General features: G+C 43.8%; 1 protein-coding gene across 3 annotated transcripts; it reads left to right on the top strand.

The window, feature by feature from the left end:
- The first annotated feature begins 396 nt into the window (after positions 1–396).
- On the top strand, positions 397–22380 carry pex2 (peroxisomal biogenesis factor 2). Of its 3 annotated transcripts, none has more exons than XM_080751871.1 (7): positions 397–475; positions 12890–13106; positions 14057–14173; positions 14826–15027; positions 17922–18200; positions 19170–19357; positions 21890–22380. In XM_080751871.1, the coding sequence occupies exons 1-7, from the start codon at positions 472–474 to the stop codon at positions 21951–21953; spliced, it is 1071 nt and encodes a 356-aa protein (XP_080607997.1). In that variant the 5' UTR covers positions 397–471; the 3' UTR covers positions 21954–22380. The 3 variants fall into 3 exon arrangements, with proteins under 3 accessions (XP_080607997.1, XP_080607998.1, XP_080607999.1); XM_080751872.1 differs by having other exon boundaries at positions 14841–15027; XM_080751873.1 differs by lacking the exon at positions 21890–22380 and having other exon boundaries at positions 19170–19689.
- The last annotated feature ends 948 nt before the right edge of the window (positions 22381–23328 follow it).

Consider the following 23328-nt stretch of genomic DNA (forward strand, 5'->3'; position numbering starts at 1 on the left):
ATAAATGTTAAAACCATAATATGGAGCATGTACCATACATACACAGTATTTTTTATTTAACTTCTTACTTGTTATAGCTTCGTAATGTTAAAGTTTGCTCGCCTCTCGCCTCTATGCAGCTGCGTCCATCGTTACCGACAACGGTCTAGCTCGCTCCAAAAACAGCAGATCTATAAGCTCACAACGCGTCCCGGTTGCGACGCCTTGTGAGCTTGTATATCCGCTGTTTTCGGCTGAGACTTCACAGACTGAATGCATGGGACTCCTTTGCCGCCCACGTTGCCGCTGCGCCCTCCGATTGGCTGGCCGCGGTCAGGTCGGCTGTTAATGTTCGCTGCCATTGGTCGGTTTTGCTCTAGGGGGCGGGATTAGCGTGCAACAACCCCGGAAGTAGGTTTTGTTTACATCTGTGTATACATGTAACATACAGAAGAGTCTGCTGTTGCCGTTGTCACGTCCCAAGCAAAGGCAATGGGTAAATAAATACCTCCCCGTCGTGTCGTCTAGAAACCCAGCATGTGCGTGCATTAGTGTGGTATTTTGATTATCTGTGTTTCTTACCGAAAGCGATGAGATGCGTGCGTCTGTTTCAGGCTTAGCCACGTACAGAATGTCATCATGATGATGTATGTCTAGAGGTCTAGGAACACCAGTCTCTGTTCAATAGTGTTGTCCAGTTGTGTGTGCAGTACACAATCAGAATCATAGCTTGTGCATAGATCCTTTCCGAGCTGTATAGCGGAGGGAGAGGTTCCGAAAGGAGCTAGCTTGTACTTCATGTCTTCATACTATTGTGCAGTCGCTTCGCTTCCAAAATCAGATGAATCGTTGTGGCAGCTTTTCACCATCCATCCAGTGACAGTGACAGTCACTGTAGAAAGACTGAAATGTTATGATTGCGACCGAAGGTCCCAGTTGAGGTTGGTAACCATGAGAAATGTCGCAGCTTGTCTCCGTGTCATTACACTTTTTTTTTTTTTTTATTCTTTTTTTATTGACAAAATATTACATTACATACAAAGAACAGTTCAAAAAGCAGTCACATCACAATAAAATTAAGAAATACAAAGAAAAATATAATAAAATAAATAATAAGCTCGAGGTTACTTAGGTAATATATTCATCACAGATTCTTATGGTTTTCACAGCTTTAGTGTTAGTACAGTGTTTTAAAGTATCTAAGTATGACAATAGTAGGGCTTTAAAAACAACAATATTTGGACGTTGGTTGGCAAATTTGGTACAATGAATATGATATTTAGCTAGAATTAAGAGAAGGTTAATAACATACATTACACATTTTTATGCTCTATGGGTTTGTCGCTCTGACATCATGCTCTGATGTCACCGTGATGTCAGGGGAACCACTCTTAACAGAATGGGTTTGCTGCTCTGACATCATGCTCTGGCTTGATGTCCCTTTTGTTCTCATATATTTTATGCCCATATATAGGCCTAGTCGGCAATGTGATGTCAGAACTGAACATGCCCATATATGGGCATTCCAAGATCACACTTGCAAATTAATTACATTCTTGTCCTTTTATGCCCATAAATGGAGATCCCTCTCAGTGTCATCAATATTAAGGGCATCTCTGAGAATGCCCATATATGGGCATGTTCTGACATCACATTGTTGACTATCATGCAGGGGTCTCCATATATGGGTAACTGGACCGATATACATCACTGGCAAGATAGCCAAGAATTGGCGCGACCTTGCCCTTTAGGGCGAGCTCGCATGTCGCCCTGAGGCGTCTTACTATATCTTACTATATTGTCTTTTCTGTCTCTATGCAGTGTTGTTTTCCAGTAGGTCTACTTGCTGCTGTACATACATGCTCTATCGGATAGATATGCTGTGTCTATATTTATAGATACATTTAGTTGAATTTTCTTTTTCCCCCTGGCTCCCCCTCTTCTTATCTTTCTCCTTTCTGGAAATAACAAACGATGGCACAAAACACTTGTTTTACCTGTAAACCTGTGATGTGACAATAAAGCTGATACTGATTCAGTTCTCTGTACATTAATTGAATAATTTATTAGAAGTTTGCAATAAAAAAGGTACAGTTTCATGACAGTACAAATCACTGGTACAAGGTCAACTAAAAGGAGAGCCTAGTAAACTTTACTGCTTATTAAATAAGTGGTTCCTGTGTACATTTTACACAGGAACCACTTTATCTATCATTGAAAGACAGACGGATAGAACACAGTACTTTGCATAGGATAACATCAATTATAAAAGAAGAAAAAGAAAGGAAATAAACAGAAGAAGCAGATCATTACAGTGGAAAGGGGGAGGTTAGTCTGTTTACAAGTTTCGAGTAGCAGCCGCTTGTAGGTGACTTTCCAGACCGATTTTGAAGGAGGTTATAGGGATTTACTCTCCTTTAGGGTTTATGGGAGTGCGTTCCAATGATGTATCATGTTAGTGGTATGGCATGAGAACAAATTTGAGCCTGAACGTGATTAGTGGAGCTGCCTCTGGTGTTGTAGTTGTGGACATCCTTGACGTTTGTGAAGTAGTTAGTCAGGTACATGGGTATCTTGGTGGTGTAGTGTATCTTGTACACCAGGCCCATTGCAAGATGCTGTACTCTTGTCAGCTACTGGGAGCCACCCCACGCTTATGTGGTTGCGACCGTCAGGGAGCAGTTTACTATGAAAACCTCCACCGGCCGTCCGTCCGTCCGTCCGTCCGTCCGTCCGTCCGTCGGTCACACGTCACACCTTTGCCCTGCTCATATCTCCGCATCAGTATGACATCACACCACATGTGTACACAAACCTTTGTGTACGTTGCTGTGGCAACAGTCTGTTGTTGCTGGTTTGTTAGTGTACGTTAGCAACCACCTTAGCAACCATGGTTTTACCCTAGCAACCAACTGTTTACCCTAGCAACCAACTATTTACCATAGCAACCATGTTTTTTTACCCTAGCAACCAACTGTTTACCATAGCAACCAGATACGCAGAGCAGGGATCTCCATATATGGGCATAAACAGGTGACATCACACTGATTTCAGATACTCAGAGCAGGGATTTCTCCATAATATATGGGCATAAAAGGGATTCTGTTAGGGATCTCCATATATGGGCATAAAAGGGATTCTGTTAGGGATCTCCATATATGGGCATACAAGGGATTCTGTTAGGGATCTCCATATATGGGCATAAAAGGGATTCTGTTAGGGATCTCCATATATGGGCATAAAAGGGATTCTGTTAGGGATCTCCATATATGGGCATAAAAGGGATTCTGTTAGGGATCTCCATATATGGGCATAAAAGGGATTCTGTTAGCTGTTAGTGATCTCCATATATGGGCATAAAAGGGATGCTGTTAGGGATCTCCATATATGGGCATAAAAGGGATTCTGTTAGGGATCTCCATATATGGGCATGAAAGGGATTCTGTTAGGGATCTCCATATATGGGCATAAAAGGGATTGTATCCCAGATGATGCCCTGTTAGGAGGAGATCCACACTAACAGAATCCATATATGGTCCTACCGACAGCTGCTATAAGCCAACCCTGGCGATAAGGTCTGAGTCGAAGAAATGCTTCTTTCCTGGCAAGAATTGCCCCTTTATACTGTAGGGCTCGTTTGTGTATTGTATGACATCACGCCACATCATCGGCTGAGGACTGTGTGATGTCATCATATCTCCATATATGGAGACATAAGTTGCTCATGCCCAAATATGGGCTGGTGAGGTCAGACTTAGTGTGATGCGTAGGTTATCTCCATATATGGAGATTCAACTTCAATGAGTAACCATGGCAAACTGTCAACTGCCCGTATGTCTTGATAATTGGTAAAACAAACTTTTGGCCTATTTGTGGAGATAAGCGACCAACGGTCGCTTATCTCCCGATTAGGGAGTCTTACTGGTGATAAGCAGTGAGTTGGGCCCGTGAGGAAATACTAGTACTACATAGGGTTAGGTATGTGAGGGATTGAATGTCCCTGTGGAGTCTCAGAAGTAATGTTGGAGAACCCTCAGACCGGTGCCCGTTGGGCAGAATAGTCACCATTGACGTCCAGGTGTGCAATACCCGTTATATCCGTCTGTCTGTTTGTGTCCCTTTCATGCCCATACATTAAATCTGGGCACTGTAGTAGTGATGTCAGTCAGTGATGTCAGTCATCTCGGCGGACAGACATTCTGTAAATTAATAGTTCGATGTACAGTTTCTTTCAAGATCAGATTAATCATTTTGGCAGTTTGGAAGACTTAAAACCATCCAGTTGAATATATATATATATATATATATATATATATATATATTTATTTATTTATTTATTTTTCAGCTGCGCTAACCGCTCCTACATCTGGCTTTGTGTGTATGTCCGTATGTCCGTATGTCCATATGTCCCGCACAGCTTGGCATTGCTCAAGCTTCTCAGGAGGTTTTGTGCATTAAAGGCAAGGCTCACTTCACAGTGGGTGTGATTTATTTCTCTTTTCCTTTTTTTCTTTCCCTAACTGTGTGACTGTGTTGAAGGTTGTTTATTGTTCTTCTGTACAGGTGCATAATGGTATAAAAAAATGTTACTGCAGCAGCAGTAATGATAATCAACAATAGTGACAGGGAGAAAAATAAGCAACCACATTATATATGGTACATACATATACGCTATGGCAGTCAGTGCATAGCTGTACACTATATACAGTAATGCTTTCTTTAACAGAATATACTGCTCCACATCATCCAATTATTCCTCTAAATAATCGGTGCCAGCGATCAAAAACTGCCACATTGACATTCATAGCAAAGTTGATCTTATTGATTTCCCAGAGATTATACTGACTTCATTCCTGTCATCTCAGTCACCCGTCTCTACTCGTTATATCTCCCTTTCCCAGTGTGTGTGTGTGTGTGTGTGTGTGTGTGTGTGTGTGTCTGTGCTCTGCACTGTGCACTCGCTCACACTCTAACCAAAACCTAATCCCTCCGCTGTCATTATCACATAATGCTTGACTTATTATCAAAATGGGGCAGATTTGGATTTTTGTTGTTTTGTTAAAAACACTGATAAGCCCCAGAGCTGAAGAATTAAGAGACAATGCCATTACGGAGAGAACGAACATGCAGAGCTTGATTACGTGCTTGCGTGCGTGCGTGCATGTGTGCGTGCGTGTGTGTGTGTGTGTGTGTGTGTGCGTGTGTGTGTGCGTGTGTGTGTGTGCGTGCGTGTGTGTGTGTGTGTGTGTGTGTGTGAGAACACTTAGTATAATGAGTGTGTTTTTAAAAAGAAATCACTAAAGTTAAATTGGGCTGTGATCTCACTCTGGGGTGAAAAGGTCACAGACCGTACAGTTTTTCCGGGGGGAAAAAAGCCATGTGAAAAGGAGGCACAGGGATTTATGCGCCTACACAGTACATGGAAAGACTCGTTTACTCCTATAGCTGTAGCTAGACTGTCCTGGCCGATCAAAATGGATATCATTTGTGTGGTTTATTTCATGATGCTTAATACAGGCTTGTTTGTTGAGGTCTCACAATAAGTAGACATAGGCTGTGTAAATCCATGGCTCATTCTGCTACTGTACATAACCATTGTTCATCCCTGCTATTGTACATCTAAGGTTCATCTTTCGGTGAACGGCATTCAGACATGCAGGTATAGGCAGGTGACTGAGATACGCACACACGCCTAGAAAGATAAGAGGCATTGAGATATATATATATATATATATATATATATATATATATTACATACACACTTACAACAATATATGATTATTATAACACTTTTATAACACATTATAACACTTTTGTCATTCTATTATCTTAGTAACTATAATTCATTGTTTTTCATTCCGGGGCTCAAGTGGTTAAAGCAGTCAATTTCCTACTTTTTAATTGTTCAAGATATGAAACAAAGGATTCGATTGATCGCTTTTCTGTCTCAAGCATAAAAGACGGTTGCGTTGCTCAGATATGCACACAGAACACACAGTGACGGCACATGTTGTTAGGCATGATACTACGCCCCAGTGCTCTCACGCTGACTCCTAGGAGAAAGACACAAGTTCAATTTTCTCATTCATTAGCTTGTTCTCCTTTTCTCCTACTCATTCGATATGCCTCTCTGGCCTGTAAATGTTTCATGGCTTTTTAAGTTGTTTTTTTTTCTTCCTTTGCAAGCCTTCTGTACTTATTACTCATACTGCCTTAGCATACTCCCAACCTTCGTACTCACGAAATCAATTAATTCTCCTTAATAATTTACCTTCTGAGCAAACCAGATTAGCAGAGCACTATTTTTTTGTGTCGGATGTGCTTCTCTAAGTGATGTTTTTCTTTTTTTCTTTTTTTTTTCTCCTCTCTCTCCTTTTTTTCAGGCATTAACTTGGCCCTCACCCCATGGCTAGAAGGAGTCTTGGGTGATTACAGAAAGAGGAGAGCCTTGATAAAGCATTAGTGTGCGACACACACACACTCACACACACACACACACACACACACACACACACACACACACACACACACATACACACACAGCCTGAGGACCCCTCCGTACATTTGCACACATTCATTTTTCATGAAACAGACTCATAACAATTAGTCTGGTTACCGCCTGGGTAATCTTAGCGTCCCCCGTAATGCCTGTGGTCCGCTCTGTATGACATCACTCTTTTAAAAGTTCTAAATCTGACGTTCCCATCCGTTTTCATAGCGAGGACATTAGCAAGGCTCGGCTAATAGGCCTGTATTCGTTACTGGCGAAAGAAGGGCAGTAAAGTGAGAGAGGGAGGGGGGTAGAGAGAGAGAGGGAGAGGGAGAGAAAAGGAGGTTGGAGTGCTTGGAGGAATAGGTTATATTCGCCAGGCCTTTTACACAAATTAATTTACATGAGAGAGGGCAGAGAAATGCAAAGTTATAATCCAGCAGCATGTGTCGGCAAACGCATAGCCTATTTCTCGCTACAGGCATCATAGAAAGCCAAGTGACCGTTTATGTATTATTTCAACAAATATATTATGCTGCTAACAACCATAGCTAAGTGGTTTGGAATTTGAGCACTGTCTCCATGCCAGGGAGCTAAATCGAGACTTTGGCCAGACGGTTTACAACTGGCGTTGGAATGACAGCCTCGTGGACGGTTTCCGAGCTTTTGTGCATTATGGAGAACAAGAAAAAAAAGCATAAACACAGACTGCCAAACCCCAAACCCCACCACCCCATCCCATCCCCCCAGTCCTCCTTCTTAAAAGCCCCCCCAGACATCGCTGCAGCCAAAGCCAAGGTCAAGAAGAAGACAGTGCCACCACCCTCTCTGTCTATAGGCTATTCCCCGGATGCCAAAACCACAGCCGTGCACGCATCAGGAATGTTCCCTCCTCCCCTATTGTGACTGCCAGTCTCAAGGTCAGCTCCTTGGGAGAGGTTCATGCTTATCTATTTTAACACCCCCCCCCCCCCCCCCCACACACACACACACACACACACCCCTCTCCTTTTATCGGCAGACGGTAGCTTGGGGCTTTGCAGCCAGAGGGTCGGGTGGTAACGTGCTGGTGACCTATCTCCTGCCTGTCGGCTTCATGTAACGTTGTGGCTAGTTCGCAAGGATGCGACAGCCAGTGGTGGTGACAAGTAACTGAGTACATTTACTGTACTTAAGTGCAATTTTTGCTTTTTACTTCACTTGATTACATCCATTTTCAATACATTATATGTCAGTATATCTCAAATAATGTACTTTTTTTTACTTCACAATAATTATTTGAACATTTCATTTGCCTCTAATCTAAAAACTAAATCACAACGCGTTGTGAGCTTGTAGATCAGCAATTTATTTTAACGTTTGACAAATCATTACACATTTTTGTACTTTTTACTGTATCACCAATTTAATAATTAAAAAAGGTTGGTGTACTTCTTCTTTGTTTAAATATTATTGTTTTATTTTTCCGCTCATCTCCTCACAATGGTCATGACCCTCTGCTTTGACTAAATGGCTGAGATAACTTGGTTGTGGTCCACGTCACGCACCTGAAATAGCCGATCTACAAGCTCACTCATAACATCCAGAGTGATCATGATCACCCCTAACTACAGTGCAATGTGTTCCATGTCAGATTGGATATTGTTGAGTGCGAGGTATGACAGCCAGCTTCTAAGCTATCTTTGTCCTGACTCACAAGCAATGGGGTGAGGCGCGGAGTCTTGTTATTGCTGAACGAACCTTATCATCCTCTTAATATTTCCTGAAAAATAAGAAAATGATTTGAAAGGATTTTCTACAGTGCTGAGAGAAACCTTTCTTTCTGTTTTGATTGTGGAGTGAGCCGCTCTTAACCCAGTGGTTCTCCAAGTTAGGGTTGCATATTGCCTAATATTTTTGGAAACATTTTACACAAACACAAATATGGTGGTGTTGGAATCACTGCTCTAACCTTGCTGTGAGACTGTGTTGGCTGTCAGGCACCATTGGTCCAGGAGAGGGCATTTAGTCTGTACTGCACTGCATGCATCCATGAGAGAATTATGAAGTCGACATCCCCTTGTCACTGTATCACAATAGGCTCTCTGTGTGTGTGTGTGTGTGTGTGTGTGTGTGTGTGTGTGTGTGTGTGCGTGTGTGCGTGTGTGCGTGTGTGCGTGTGTGCGTGTGTGTGTGTGTGTGTGTGTGTGTGCGCGTGCGCGCGTGCGTGCGTGCGTGCGTGCGTGTGCGTGTGTGTGCGTGTGTGCGTGCGTGCGTGCGTGCGTGCCGTGAATGCCACATACACAACACATTGATGTATGTATAGGTTTGTTTACGTGCATGCCTGTACTGTATGTATGTATACAATCTGTACAGTAAAGTGTGTGTGTGTGTGTGTGCGTGTTGTGTGTGCGCCCGGCCGCCACTTGCGTTCCTGCGTGACGCACACGTCTGCTCCGTTTACAGTGCTCGGTAAACACTGGCATTGATTGTGACTTTTGACTATTACATAAGGAGCATGGATTTCCAGCTGTCCGCGGTCAAAGCCCTGTAAATTCAAATGCTTAATTTTTATAGGCAGGCCCGCATTGACTGAAGTGTCTGCTTGTTATATATTTGGCAAGTGGCTGCAAGTCTGAAGGGAGGCTGTCAATAGCAATCCCTGCTATTGATATGGTAGTGGGCACAAGATGTTACTTGGCCCCCCGACACCGACATCGCTCTGATCCCCTCTACATCATAATTACATTAATATTGACAAACCCTTGACAATAGTCACATTACTATTGATAGGTGGCTGTCAATACCGTGTTCCCCCAAATAAAACATATTCATTCATAACTTGTAAACTGCTCGATAAAAGCCTTTGAAGAGAATATCGGACCGGGCCGGGGTTTGCTTTCCCCAGAGAGAGCTGCTTCTGCTACTGTGACAGGGATTTCTACCACCTGGCTCTGTGTGTGTGTGTGTGTGTGTGTGTGTGTGTGTGTGTGTGTGTGTGTGTGTGTGTGTGTGCGTGTGTGTGTGTGTGCGTGCGTGCGCGTGTGTGTGTCTCTATAGACTGATGGATTAGCTTAGCTCTGTATTAGAGCTCCGGCTATCGAGGCTATACTTGACATACACAACGGCACACATTAATCTATGGCACCTCCTGCACCCCCCTATATCAAGGGGAAACATTCACATCAAAATATAAATAAATTAACACTGTTTATGGGTTAGCGTCATACATTCAAATTCCCCCTTTTTGTACCCTCAAACTCACAGGCCCCTGATCTAGTTCACCGAGATGCACATTAGCAGCGGCATTTAAAATGCAGCTCAAAGCATTTGTCACACCTGCTTTAGTTCGGTGTGAATTTTCCCTCTTGATTTCCATTCCTTTGCTGGTTCTAACTGGGTTGGACGGTGTATGCAGGGGCCTATTGAAACATCATGAATACACGCATGGTCCTGAGCGCCACAATAACAGCCCCCGGCTCCCCGACCCCATACACCCCCCACTCCCCTTCTTCTTGAGAAGCATCCAAAGTGACCATCATCTCTCTCTCTCTCTCTCTCTCTCTCTCTCTCTTTCTGTCATAAAAACTGCCATATTTACCCAGCTGAAATCTCTCTTAAAGCCTCATGACAAATCCTGTTCAGCAGGACACAAAAGACGCTGTTTAAAAAGCTCTCTCCCTCTCTCTCTCTCTCTCTCTCTCTCTCTCTCTCTCTCTCTCTCTCTCTCTCTCTCTCTCTCTCTTTCGCTCTCTGTCATGCCCCCCCCCCTCTCTTTAAGTCACTTCGTTAGCCCTTCACTTCCTAAGCGTTTCATTGGCACAGGGCAGATAAAACCGGGGAGGGTGGGTGGGTGAATGGGGTGGGGGGAATCTGAATGACACTGGGAGCGGTTCGGTGCGTTAGTAGGAAAGAAATAGCCCCAGACGTCACAGTGGCGAGATCCCATATGGATGGAGCAGTAGTGATGGCTGTGTGTGTTGGTGGTGGTGGTGGTGGTGGAGAGGGGCGGGTAGCAGTTCCACATTTGGCAGATGTTTACGGTGTAGCAGAGACTGTGCCGTTAGCCTAATCCCCGGTGATGTGATTTGTACACACACCCTATCTCCAGAGGGAGCAGCGGCCTCTAGGCCTCGCCCTGTGTCTGTCTGTGTGTGTGTGTGTGTGTGTGTGTGTGTGTGTGTGTGTGTGTGTGTGTGTGTGTGTGTGTGTGTGTGTGTGTGTGTGTGTGTGTGTGTGTGTGTGTGTGTGTGTGTGTGTGCCTGCACGTGTGTGTGTGTGTGTGTGTGCCTGCACGTGTGTGTGTGTGTGTGTGTGTGTGTGTGTGTGTGTGTGTGTGTGTGTGTGTGTGTGTTTATAAACTAGTCTTAAAGACCCCGTGCTCCTCCGCATAGCCTTGGCTCAAAGGTTGCATTATGGATGGGTTTTACACGTGAAAAGTGATTTCCGTTGCCGTGTATAAAGGAAGGGGAAGAGAGGGGGAGGGTGAAAAAATAACTTTCTAAACAGCACAAGAGCGTCATCCCAATGTTTGGTCCCCGAGTCACATGCCGGTTTGCTGTTAATACTTATTTGACTCTGTGTGATTTGCACTGTAGAGCAGTGGTCCTCAACCTTTTCAGGCCGCGCCCCCCCAAAATAATCATATTTTAACTGGAGACCCCCCACCATGACAAGCACTAAGAGTCGGGGCTTACATTTTGTATAGCACGGTTCTATTGTGAAAATAGTGGCATGTAGATCGGCTATTTTCCCAATTTCAGCCTCTAATATTTGGCCAATGTTAATTTGTCATTGCGACCGTAGGTCGCATTTACTACCAAAACCTCCACAGGCTGTCCGTGGGTCAGTCAGTCAGTCACACTTGCCCTGCTCATATCTCCGCAACCGTTGACCCGATCCATGGCAGATTTTGCACACACACTCCTTGACTGCCAAACTACAACCTCCAAGGACCCCCGGAGCCCCCAGATGTAAAAAATGACCAAATGTGGTCACACGTCACACGTCACACTTTTTCCCTGCTCATATCTCCGCAACCGTTGACCCGATCCATGCCAGATTTTGCACACACACTCCTTGCCTGCCAAACTACAACCTCCAAGGACCCCCGGAGCCCCAGATGTAAAAAATGACCAAATGTGCAAAAATGACCAAATGACCACCGCAACAGGGCTGCTCACGGTGAATTCCCGGGGACCACCGACTCCTGGTGCTCCAGAACGGATGCAAAAGTGGTGGCGCCCCCAGTGGAGGGCCCCCTGCCACTGCAGCGCACATAAAATGCCGTAACTCGGGCTAGGAGCGTCCGGGAGAGCCGGGGCCGGTACCTATTCGTCCGCCAAGGCAACGCGGACACCACACCCCTCATTTCTCACATGGCCCTATTCTAGTGCCACCTTCAGGCCGATTTTTAAAACACATTTTTGGACACTGCTCCTACAGTTTTTGCCCTAAAATCACGAATATCACTACACAGCATGTCTACACTCATGTCATCAACATGGATCAGGAAGATTTTGGAAAAACAAATGTTTGCCTTATTTGTGGAGATAAGCCACCTATGGTCGCTTATCTCCCGATTAGGGAGTCTTACTGGTTTTAGAGGTATTAAAAAGTCCTGAAATTGTCACTTTATAAATGTGCAGATACCCTCTATACACGTCAACTTTATGTTGGTTTGATTACTGTTGAGTGAGAAAACAATGTTGCGCATTAAGCTAATCTGGGGACCCCTCAAAATAATTTGGGGACACCCCTGGGGGTCACGAGCCACAGGTTGAGAACCACTGCTGTAGAGCAGTGATTCTAGGATACTGCGAATGGGCCCCAAATTCACTAAGATTTGAATGACAATGTAACATTAATTTTATATACAGTACAGTATATGTAAAAGAAAATGTAATGGTATTTCTTCTTGAAAACCTTTAAAACTGAGTTTTCATTGTGATAGAGGAACGTAAAGTATACTATGTAAGATCCATTTATCCAAGCCGGAACACAATCGATTGATTGATCATTAAAATTAACATGCTCTGAAAACAAAATACAAGCGGCCCACCCATCTGACCACTTAACACGGCAGCCGAAAGTCATGCTTACAAGATTGTACTATTTTTCACCATTTTCAAATAGCCAATGTATACAGGCTTAAAAAGTGCCATAGTTAAACTTGATGCCATCTATATTAACTCATTTAGCTGGGGACCCACGGACCCCTGGGGGTCCCTGAACGCAGTGGACGGGACCCCACTTTAGGACCAGTTACATTATTTACAGTTTCAGCGTTTAATCACCTTTGGACTCGTTATACAGTGCAGCCGGCATACTGCGAAATCCTTGCTCAGAACATGAAGAATTGTGCTAAAAAACCAGCCCAAATCAGCTGATGATGATTAAACACCTGACCCGTGTTGTGTTTGTTCTCTCCTTCTCTCCCAGCTGCTGTGGGAGAAAGCGAGGGGAACCGGAGAGAGACGGATGGAGGTTCTGGTGCGGTAGGCAGTGGCGATGCGCCGCAGCCCCCAGTGCTGCGCATCAGCCAGCTGGACGCCTTCGAGCTGGACTCTGCGCTGGAGCAGCTGGTGTGGGAGCGCTTCTCCCTGTGCTTCCAGAACTGCCGGCCGGGCCTCCTCACCCCGGTGGAGCCTGAGCTCAGGTACTGCAGGCCCCTGCCACAATTATTACGCCTGGTTGCAATTATTTGACAAAATGGCATTTATTTGACCAAATCGTAGGTCGCAGTTTAGTATGTAAATAGTCACAGCTTGACCGTATCTCTGTCTGTCTGTCTGTCTCTAACTTCCAACACTGTGGCTCCCCTGACACATCACTGTGACATCAGTTTACTATCAGAACCGTCAAAGCTTGTCTGTAGACGTCCGTCCGTCTGGACGTGTACACCTTTTTACGGTCTATGGGTTTGTCGCTCTGACGTCACTGTGATGTCAGGGGAACCACTCTTAACAGAATGGGTTTGCTGCTCTGACGTCACACTCTGGCTTCACTGTGATGGAACACTAACAGAATCCCCTTTATGCTGATATATAGAGTTCCCTGATGTCATCAATATTAAGCCCATATCTAACAGGACTTCATATGGGAATGCCCATATATGGAGGCCACATACCACACTAACAGAATCCATATATGGCCAATCCAGCCCATATCTCTGTGTGGCTGGTTCTACAGACAGGGATCTCCATGTGTGGGCATAAAAAGGCAGATGTCATAGACACCATAGGACTTTCACATACTTTAACAAATAACTGAGTAAGCATGTTTGGGCTCTCACAGCATATTATCTCCATATGCAGTACATGGATCTCCATATACAGTATGGGTACCAGGGGTACCATATATGTACTGTAACTGGTCCGATATACATCACTGGCCAGATGGCCAAAGGGCAAGGTCGCATGTCGCCCTGAGGCGTCTTACTATTAGTGATACTGGTCATTGTTATGTCTTTGTATATTTAATGTATTTGTCATAATCTGCCCTGTGCAAGTTTTGTTTACAAAGCATAATGGGTATACAGAAACAGAAATGTAATTGATTGATATCATGGTAATCGCAATTATTTGTATGACATCTCAACGTTGTCAGGGCCTTGCTGCAGCTGCTACTATGGAGGTTCACGCTGTACTCAGGCAGCGCCACGGTGGGCCAGGCTCTGCTCAGCCTGCGCTACCACAACACCCTGTCATCCTCCAGCCGCTACAGGTGACCATGAATGAATGGATGAATGAATGAATTAATGAATGAATGAATGGATGCATTTATTTGGTGATAAAAGGAAAGCGCACGTCCCTAAAAAAACATCACGACATAAAAAAAAAAACACAAACACACACACACACACACACACACACACACACACACACACACACATAATGACACAACTAAAACACAACCACATATTTAACAACTATAGAAAACACAAGCATTACCTTGTAGTATGTAGCTGCTGCTACATACATACTCTCTCTCTCTCTCTCTCTCTCTCTCTCTCTCTCTCTCTCTCTCTCTCTCTCTCTCTCTCTCTCTTGTTAACTATAACTTAGAATAACTTTCTTAGCTCAGCTAGTGCAAAATAAATTAAAGAGAGATTTTTTGGAAGCTGTTTGCTTATAATGACATACATGACACAGGGATTGATTATTAACCCATTTAGGCCTAACCTATAGAATAGGGCTAAATCAGAAATTAGCCTACAAAACAAATATGTTGCTACATACTGTACATGTACTGTAAGCCCCTCCCAAACAGCAAAATGTGTTCCCGGCCTGAATGGGTTAATAAATAGCTTTATTAAATTATGGATTATTCATTCTGATTGATTAATTCAATTAACTGCCGCACGCCCCTACTACAGGTCCCTGTCCCGCAGACAGAAGCTGGGTCTGGCCCTGCTCACCATCGGGCCCCGCTGGCTCCAGGAGCGCTCACACAGCCTGCTGCGGCCCCTGGGGCTGGCCGGGGGTGGAGACGGCGGGGGGCCCCTGAACCGGGGCCTCCGACACTTCCTGGCCCTCGTCTCCGGTTTGACGCAGATCGCCAGCCTGGTCAACTTCCTGGTTAGTTAGGAACAATTATTAGACATTTTCGTTTTGCCATCTGCTAACGAATAGCTTTCTTCCCCAATGTATTTCATTAAAGGTGTCTACTAACACCTCTCAATTAGTTCTAACCCAAATCCTCAAGGAAACCTCACAAATTTGGCGTACTCACCCGGAGGGCCTGGGCGGAATCCACCACAATTTGATGGATATAGGCCCCCTGAAAAGTAGACGTGGCTGACAGGGAGTCATTTTTATTCAAAACTAATGGTTGGCATGGATTCAGCACCCCCACACACAAAAGAAAATCATAATTAGACATCCCACAACTTCATAATGGCCAATGTTTTATTGCACAGAGCGCAGGCCTTCCGGGTACCCCGACTTTGATTGGCTCCTGCAAAGTTTCCCAGAGGAGTTGGTTTGGAACTAATTGAGCGGTGTAGTTTATGAACACGTTAGGACGGTTAGGTGAAGAAAGCTACTGGGTGAGCATTTATTTAGCAGATTTATACATAACCTTTGTTACCCATTTAGGACTAGAATTATTGAATGCTTTAACCAGTGAAAAATAGCAGATATACAAGCTCACACTGCGAGCTTGTAGATCTGCTCTTTTTGAAAAAGTCGCGAAAATGTGTGCAAATCTTTGAATAATGTATTTTCAAAGCGAACGTTTGTAACTCAAATTTTGCTTCTGGGGGGTCCCTGGAACTAAATATTTTGAGATGAGGGGGGGGGGGGGTCCGTGGCCAAATAGATATCATTTTGGGGGTCCTTCACATGAAAAGGTTTGAGAACCACTGACATAGTAGTCTCTCAAGAACAGACCAACTGAGCTGCATTTAAGTGAAAAGGACCTTTTCTTTGACAACGTTTAGCCAGATTGCTGACATAGAAACATTGTTTTTTTTTTTTAATCTTAGAAGGATTCAAAAGACACTTATAGAATCGGGTCAAAATTCTAATTTTCACGATTTTTCAAAAATAGCAGATCTACAAGCTCGCAGCGCGGCACTCGGTGCAGGGGCATAGTTCTGCCGATTTAAAAATTTAAAATGACTGCAATACGGAAGTAAAACTTCCTATGATTGGCCGCTAGTTGCGTCTTTATCTTTTTTTCTCGTCATGATTTGTGCAAGTATGGCATGCCACATCAATCCGTGATCGACATGAGCCTACAGATTGTCAGTGGCCACTGCCGCCACTCACAGCTAAAATAGCCTATGTTCTAAGCCAATGGAAGCCTATATTATTTTATGAACTCGTCTTTAACATTGGCATATGGCATTCTTGATAATTTGTCATGTATGCCTACCACAGACTTACTTTACATTAGGCCTACTTCAGACCATTTATCAAATATTTCATGTAACATTTTGGAAACTGAAAACAGCACTTTTTACATAAGTTGCATGTCCTGCTATCCTGTGTATCCATTGGCATACCTCATCCTGTTGTTGGAGCCAGCTGAGTATGGGAGATCTTGGTCGGGAGCTCTTTTGGAATTTGAAGTTGGTCATAGCAGGCTTCGGCGACGTGATGTTATGGCATTTAATATCTGGCTTTTTGTAGGTTTAGAACGGCTAGTATAATAATGTATTTCCCCCAAGTGACCACACGTATATAAAGTGGTATAGCCTATAATAGAATATAAAACTAAACAAAAGAAACACTCAACATTTAGCGCCTCGCCAAATTGTATTAATTAAAACATTTGAAAACGACACTGAGGCTACAGTATAATTGTCAATAGAACAGTCTGCACGTCAAACAAAGTTAGCACTTACATTCACACATACAAATTTCACACAAATTAGCATAGGAATGCACACAAATAGGCATTGGTTGATCTCACATTTTATTTCCAAAATATAAACCAGAATGAAATTGACTGAATCAAAGAGGAGGAAGGCTGAATGATGTAGGCTACTACTGTAAATACCTCAATCAAACAAAAATGACATGAATCAAGCGCATTTACGTTAACGATCGCTGATTGAAATAACCTCTTTAATATGTAGGAATAATTAACCCACGATACTGCATAATGTCAGCTCAATAATTAGTTCACCAATCAATTCATTAATCCAGCTTATCGCTACTGTAGCCTACTTAGCATGTCACAATCATAGACTGTAGTCACAATGGACAATTCATATGCATATTGCATCCATTCCTACATTAATCGCATTGTTAACATAGGTGTCACATTGACAGCTTTTGTTAAGAGGTGTGAATGAAAACTATTAGTGCAACTTCAGTCCTATAAACATCACAAATCCCTATTAATAAATATGAATAAACCCATGCATATTTCTCTGGACGAATGCCTCTTTGCTTTGTGAAAAGTCTAGTGGACAACTGGATTATTATAAGACCCTGCGGAACTGCACGGGCACTTTCAGAGTCCTAGACGGCCCGGTCAGGTTAGCGGCGGCTGCAGTCCAAACGTTTGGTGCACAAATCTCCGTGGTAAAATGAAAAAGTTTTTCGGACATTTACTGTCACTGCGGTCCGTCTGTGTCAGCCATACTGGATTTGTTTTTCGCTGGCTGGCTTGTGGGCAGTCCACGTTTTCTTCTTCGTCTGCTATATTTTCGGCAGAACTCAACACATTCTCCCGAGTATCCTTGCGTTGCACGTGACCGTTGGCAGCCAATAGCATCTCTGGTGCTTTTACAATTCTATTTATTTCTATGATGGTGACACCCATTTCAAGGGGTGGAAAAGGGCCATTTGCGCTGCATAGAAACCAATGGCTTCGCTTCGTCCATATTTTTCTACAGTCTATGACTCGGTGCCGCGCTGTGAGCTTCTATATCTGCTATTTTTCAACAGTTAAAGCATAAAACAATGATACACAATAATGTGTACCCGTTCTAAATGGGCTTTAACTCCCCCTAACGTAGGTGTTCCTGAGGAACGGGCGGCACCCGCTGCTGGCGGAGCGCGCGGTGGGAGCGCGGGCGGTGTTTAGCAAGGCGGAGGCGGCGGGCCGCGACGTGGCGTACCAGTACATGAACCGCGAGCTGCTCTGGCACGGCTTCGCCGAGTTCCTCATCTTCCTGCTGCCGCTGGTCAACACCAGGAGGGTCAAAGCCGCCGTGAAGTCGCTGCTGGGCGGCGCCGGAGAGAGCGCCGGGCCTGGGGACAGGCAGGGCGCCGGGGACGGCCTGGGAGCGTGGAAGGTAATCAGTGCCGTCAGTGTTCTGTACCAAAAAATAATAGGTGTGCTGCATTCAAGCAAAATAATCCTTTTATTTAATAAAATATTTTCCATCATTGATCATTTAATAAAATGATAATTTTACAATGGTTTCCCATTTTGGATTTCTCTCAATAATAGAAGATCTATAAGCTCACAATTAGGGATGGGTATCGTTCACCTTTGAATCGATACGATACCTTTTTCGATACCTGGGAATCGATACGATAGCCTTTTCGATACCATTTTCGATACCTTTTATTTAAGTTTAACTGCTCTACCACTACTGCGGTAGAGCAGAGGTGATGATGATGATCACACAGTGTGGCGGAGTGGAGAGTATAGACGTTGGATAATCATCATAATAATAAACATTATAGGCTATTGTCAGCTATCTTCCACAGTAATGAGTGTAGCCTACTAAAGCAGTCATTAAACTCTCAGTAGACCAACTGTTACAGATGCGACTGGCCAGGGGTGCGTTCCAGAGTATCGAAACGAGGTATCGTTCGTTTTTACGTGAACCGATACCCGATAGTATCGACGTCATGCAATCGATACCATTAAAAGTATCGCAGACGATACCCATCCCTACTCACAATGCGTTGCAATGCAACACATTGTGAACTTGGAGGTTGTCTATTTATCTTCACTATGTTGCGCGATACCGTTGTCAAAGTATACTGTAAGGAGTCATTGTTATATAAAAAAATGCACTCCACTAGAACGAACTGGCAACCGATAGAATAATCGCTAAGCAAATAATCAGTAGTTGCATCCCTACTGTACTTTAACTGCTGTGCTAATGCTGTCAACTTAATCCCCCCCAATCAATAAAGGTCTTTCTGTGTGTGTGTGTGTGTGTGTGTGTGTGTGTGTGTGTGTGTGTGTGTGTGTGTGTGTGTGTGTGTGTGTGTGTGTGTGTGTGTGTGTGTGTGTGTGTGTGTGTCAGGAGTGTGGGCTGTGCGGGGAGTGGCCCACCATGCCTCACACGGTGGGCTGTGGACACGTGTTCTGCTACTACTGCATCAAGAGCCTCGCCATCGCCGACCCCTCCCTCACCTGCCCCAGGTGCGGCGAGGAGGCGGGGCCACCCGAGCCCGTCAAGCTGCCGGTGGAAATGACGGACATGGGAGGCAGGTGACGATGTCATGGAAGATGGGCACGTGGGAAGCCATCAGTTCTAGTTTTGAGTTGAAATTGAGAGTTTGACTTTGAAAATGAAATGGCAGTGTTATAATGTTATAGCTGGTCTGAGTGGAATATGACTTCCTACTGCAGGGTTCCCCAATAGGCGGCCCGCGGTCCATTTGCGGCCCGCGGGGGGCTACTGTCTGGCCCCCACCAACCCCAGTAATAATGGTGGTATAAGAGAAGCAACAACACTAGTATATCGTCGTTGTCGGATGGAAACCTTGTATCTCCAAATTTGTACGTTCTTTCGCAAAGTAAAGCCATGCTTCATCATACAAGGCCGTATCACAAAAGTAGTGAAAACAGCAGATCTACAAGCACACAACGCCTCGCGGTGCGAGGCGTTGTGTGCTTGTAGATCGGCTGTTTTCACTAGTTTAAATCATTTTTTAAATGATAAATGCAAAAGGAACGGTTTTGGACATACAAGATTTTCACCCGACAACGACGATATCTGAACTGTCGCTGGAGTAGTGGGAACGCCACTGTCACCCCCTGCAATGTTGTGGCCCTCAGCTTGGTACCCTAGACATAATTCGGACCTTGGGGAAAACTAATTGGGGAACCCTGTCCTACTGTATTGACTCACCATCCACTATATATAGACTGTATATCGTTGCTCTCGGGTGGAAACCTTGTATGTCCAAAACTGTTACTTTTCAGGTAATGGAAAAAATAACATTGGATACAATGTAGTTATTATTTAGTCACACGCTCTTGTTAATATGTTTCATTGGTTAAATATTTATAAAACTCACACAGACACACTTAGCCACTTTCTGTTTTTGAGTAAAATGTTTCAAAATGAATGACGGTACCATGATTCAGGGAGGACTCTTTAAACATCGGGTCTCTTCCTGACGGGCAGCGGATCCATGGCTCTGTTTGTTTATTAACGCTGCCTTTTTACTTTAGTTTTTAACGAGTAAAACAAGCTTTTTATCGTCGGTTCAGTTGCAACAACAAACACAACGTTCCTCCTGCTGAGGGTGGCGAGAGGAAAGAGCCGCATGTATGTGTCGCGTTTCTATGACAGAATGTGTCGCGTCGCCCGGATCGCACATAATAGATGAGCCGTCAGAATGAGCCACTTTTTCAAACGTTTCAAAATAGCAGACCTACAAGCTCACAACTTTCGATCGTCCATTTTAGCTGTTTCACTGTTGTATGACAAATGAGGTCATTAATGTACGATAAAACATGAACATTTTAAATATGGATAGTCAAGGTTTCTGTCCAACAGCAATGATATATATATATACAGTACATATACAGTATTAATGGAAAACCATCATTCATAATTTGATCACAATCCACCGTATTATGAGAACGTGGCTGAAGATAACGTGAAGTGAGGTAAAGCAGTGGTTCTCAACCCTTTCAGGATCAGGGTCCACATCCTGCCCATCTCGCCACTATCGGCTGCCCAGTTAAGTGGTCAGAAGGGTGGGCTGTGTGAATTTTTCGAAGCATGTTTATTTTAATGATCAATCAATAGACCGTGTTCTGGCTTGGAGCAGTGGAACTAACATAGCGTCGTTGTCGGGTGGAAAGCTTGTATGTCCAAAACCGTTCGTTTTGCATTTATCATTTAAAAAATTAAAGGTGATACACCATGAAATTTCACTTTTCCTATTTTAAAACCTTTTTTTGGGGTCCCACTAGCACCTTCTATCCTCACAAAGTCCCATTTCTGACCGTTGTGTCTTTCTCTGGTTTTGAGAAGGCGAAGGTTAAAAGTATCCCACGGGTTCTCAAAACAGGCTGTCCAGATTTGCTGCCGATTGTGACGTCATCACAAAAAAAAAAAAAAGAAAGAAGAAGAAAGACATTTAAAAAAAATAATAATAATCTTTCAATTTTTTTTTTTTTTTTTTTCCAAAAAGATTTGGGGGGGTGGCGCAGTTCAGGCCAAAGGTGGTACTGCATCGGAAAATGCTCTGAGAGCCATTCAAAAATGAGAGAGGCTCTCTATTTAGGAGTGGTAATTTAGCCTCAAACCTTTTGAAAAACGTTTTTGGGACATAAACAATATGACAGAACTACTTTTTAAATGCATGGTGTATCACCTTTAACTAAACTAGTGGAAACAGCCGATCTACAAGCACACAACGCCTCGCGTTGCGAGGCGTTGTGTGCTTGTAGATCTGCTGTTTTCACTACTTTTTTGCGACGGCCTTGTATGATGAAGCAGGGCTTTACTTTGCGAAAGAACGTACACGTTTGAAACTTGGAGATACGAGGTTTCCACCCGACAACGACGATAGTATACTTTAAGCTCCTATTTAACAAATGTTTTCAAAGTTTTAAATTAAAGGAAAATAAATACCATGAAATTGTTGTTGCTACATAAATGTTTTATTTTAATGACATATCATTAAGAACGAATCAAAGTATTAACAGGAGCTTGTGACTAAGTAAAAGCTACATTTGATCCATCGGAACACACGTTCCTTTTTTTCCATTTCCTGAAAAAAGCATTGCATTTGGACAAGGTTTCAGCCCGACAGCGACAATGATGGGGAAACTATCATTCCTTTGACCACAATCCACCATATTGATGATGATGGAAGATAACTTTGCAGTGAATTAAAGGGTTTAACAGTCCGGCCTGACAGTCAGGCATGCACAGCGTACGACTGGTATTCAGTCTCAATGATGTCTGCGTGTTTCCTGAACACACACACACACATGGCCCTGCCATGTTTAATGTATGTGTACATATATTGACAATGCTTCGGCCCCTACCGTTTCTCCCCGGCTGGACTTTGGACAGAACTATTTGTCTTTGCTGCACTGGACTGGACTGCAGCAGAGCATCACCGCACAGAGCATAATATTTGAGGAAGGACCTTGTTGATTTATGCTCCAAAATTGTGTGTGTGTGTGTGTGTGTGCGCGTGCGTGCGCGCGCGTGGGTGTGTTTGTTGAAATGGGAATATTTGTTCTGATGAAAAATGCAAGAAAGTCAGTTGAATAAATAATGTGGGGGAGAATTTATGATGCCTCTCTCATCATGGACCAAATTAGCATTCGTTGTGTATTTTTTTTTCTTTTCTTTTTTTTTCTTGCCTAAATTCTATTTCGACATCATTAAAATTGATAGAGTGCTACCTCTCGGGTGTTTATTTAGTTAAGTGGAAAAGAGAGAGAGGTGGGGGTGTTGGGAGGGGTTCTAACAATCAGCACACTTTTCTCTCTAGACAGGCCCAGCGCATTCTAACCCCCATCATCCCTTTTCACAGCCCCCCGACATGCTAGAGATCAAGGGGGCAGCCAGGGGCGTGGATTGACTCTGCTCCCATCTCGCTCATACATATACACACTCGCTCAATATCTCTTACTCTGTCTGTCTCTCACATTGACAATCAGCCTGTTCTGTGCTCGCGCGCTCTCTCTCTCTCTCTCTCTCTCTCTCTCGCTCTCATACACTGTGTGCACACAGACAGTCATCTCCCTTGCCCTCTCTCTTTCAGTCTTTCCGTCTCTCTCTCTCAGGGGCGTCAATTGGGTATGGCAGCTGCCATACCCTGGGTCCAGGGGGGAAAATAAAAGTTACTTTTAAATATATATATATATACTACAAATGCAAAATTTAACAAAATGGTGATCACTTTCACAAGGTAATATAATTACATTCTCCACACTTTTATTCCCCCCATCTTGACAAAATGGTATAGTCCCAGGTTCCGCAGGTCAGCTGCACAGGTGCAATGCATTATTGTTAATTGTGGCACGTTTACTAACATGCCAAGTTTAGCTGCACTTGAACAACCGTTCCAGGCTGCCATATCCAGCCCAAGAATCCGTAGAAACAGGAAAAAAAAAAAAAAATGTACTTCTAAAAATAAATGTAGCATGCCTGTTGCGCGCGTGCAAGACACCAGTCATGTTGCCATACCTTAGCTTTTTCTGAA

Source organism: Nannobrachium achirus (genome assembly GCF_963921795.1).
Source record: "Nannobrachium achirus genome assembly, chromosome: 21".
In the NCBI taxonomy this organism is placed as follows: Eukaryota; Metazoa; Chordata; class Actinopteri; order Myctophiformes; family Myctophidae; genus Nannobrachium; species Nannobrachium achirus.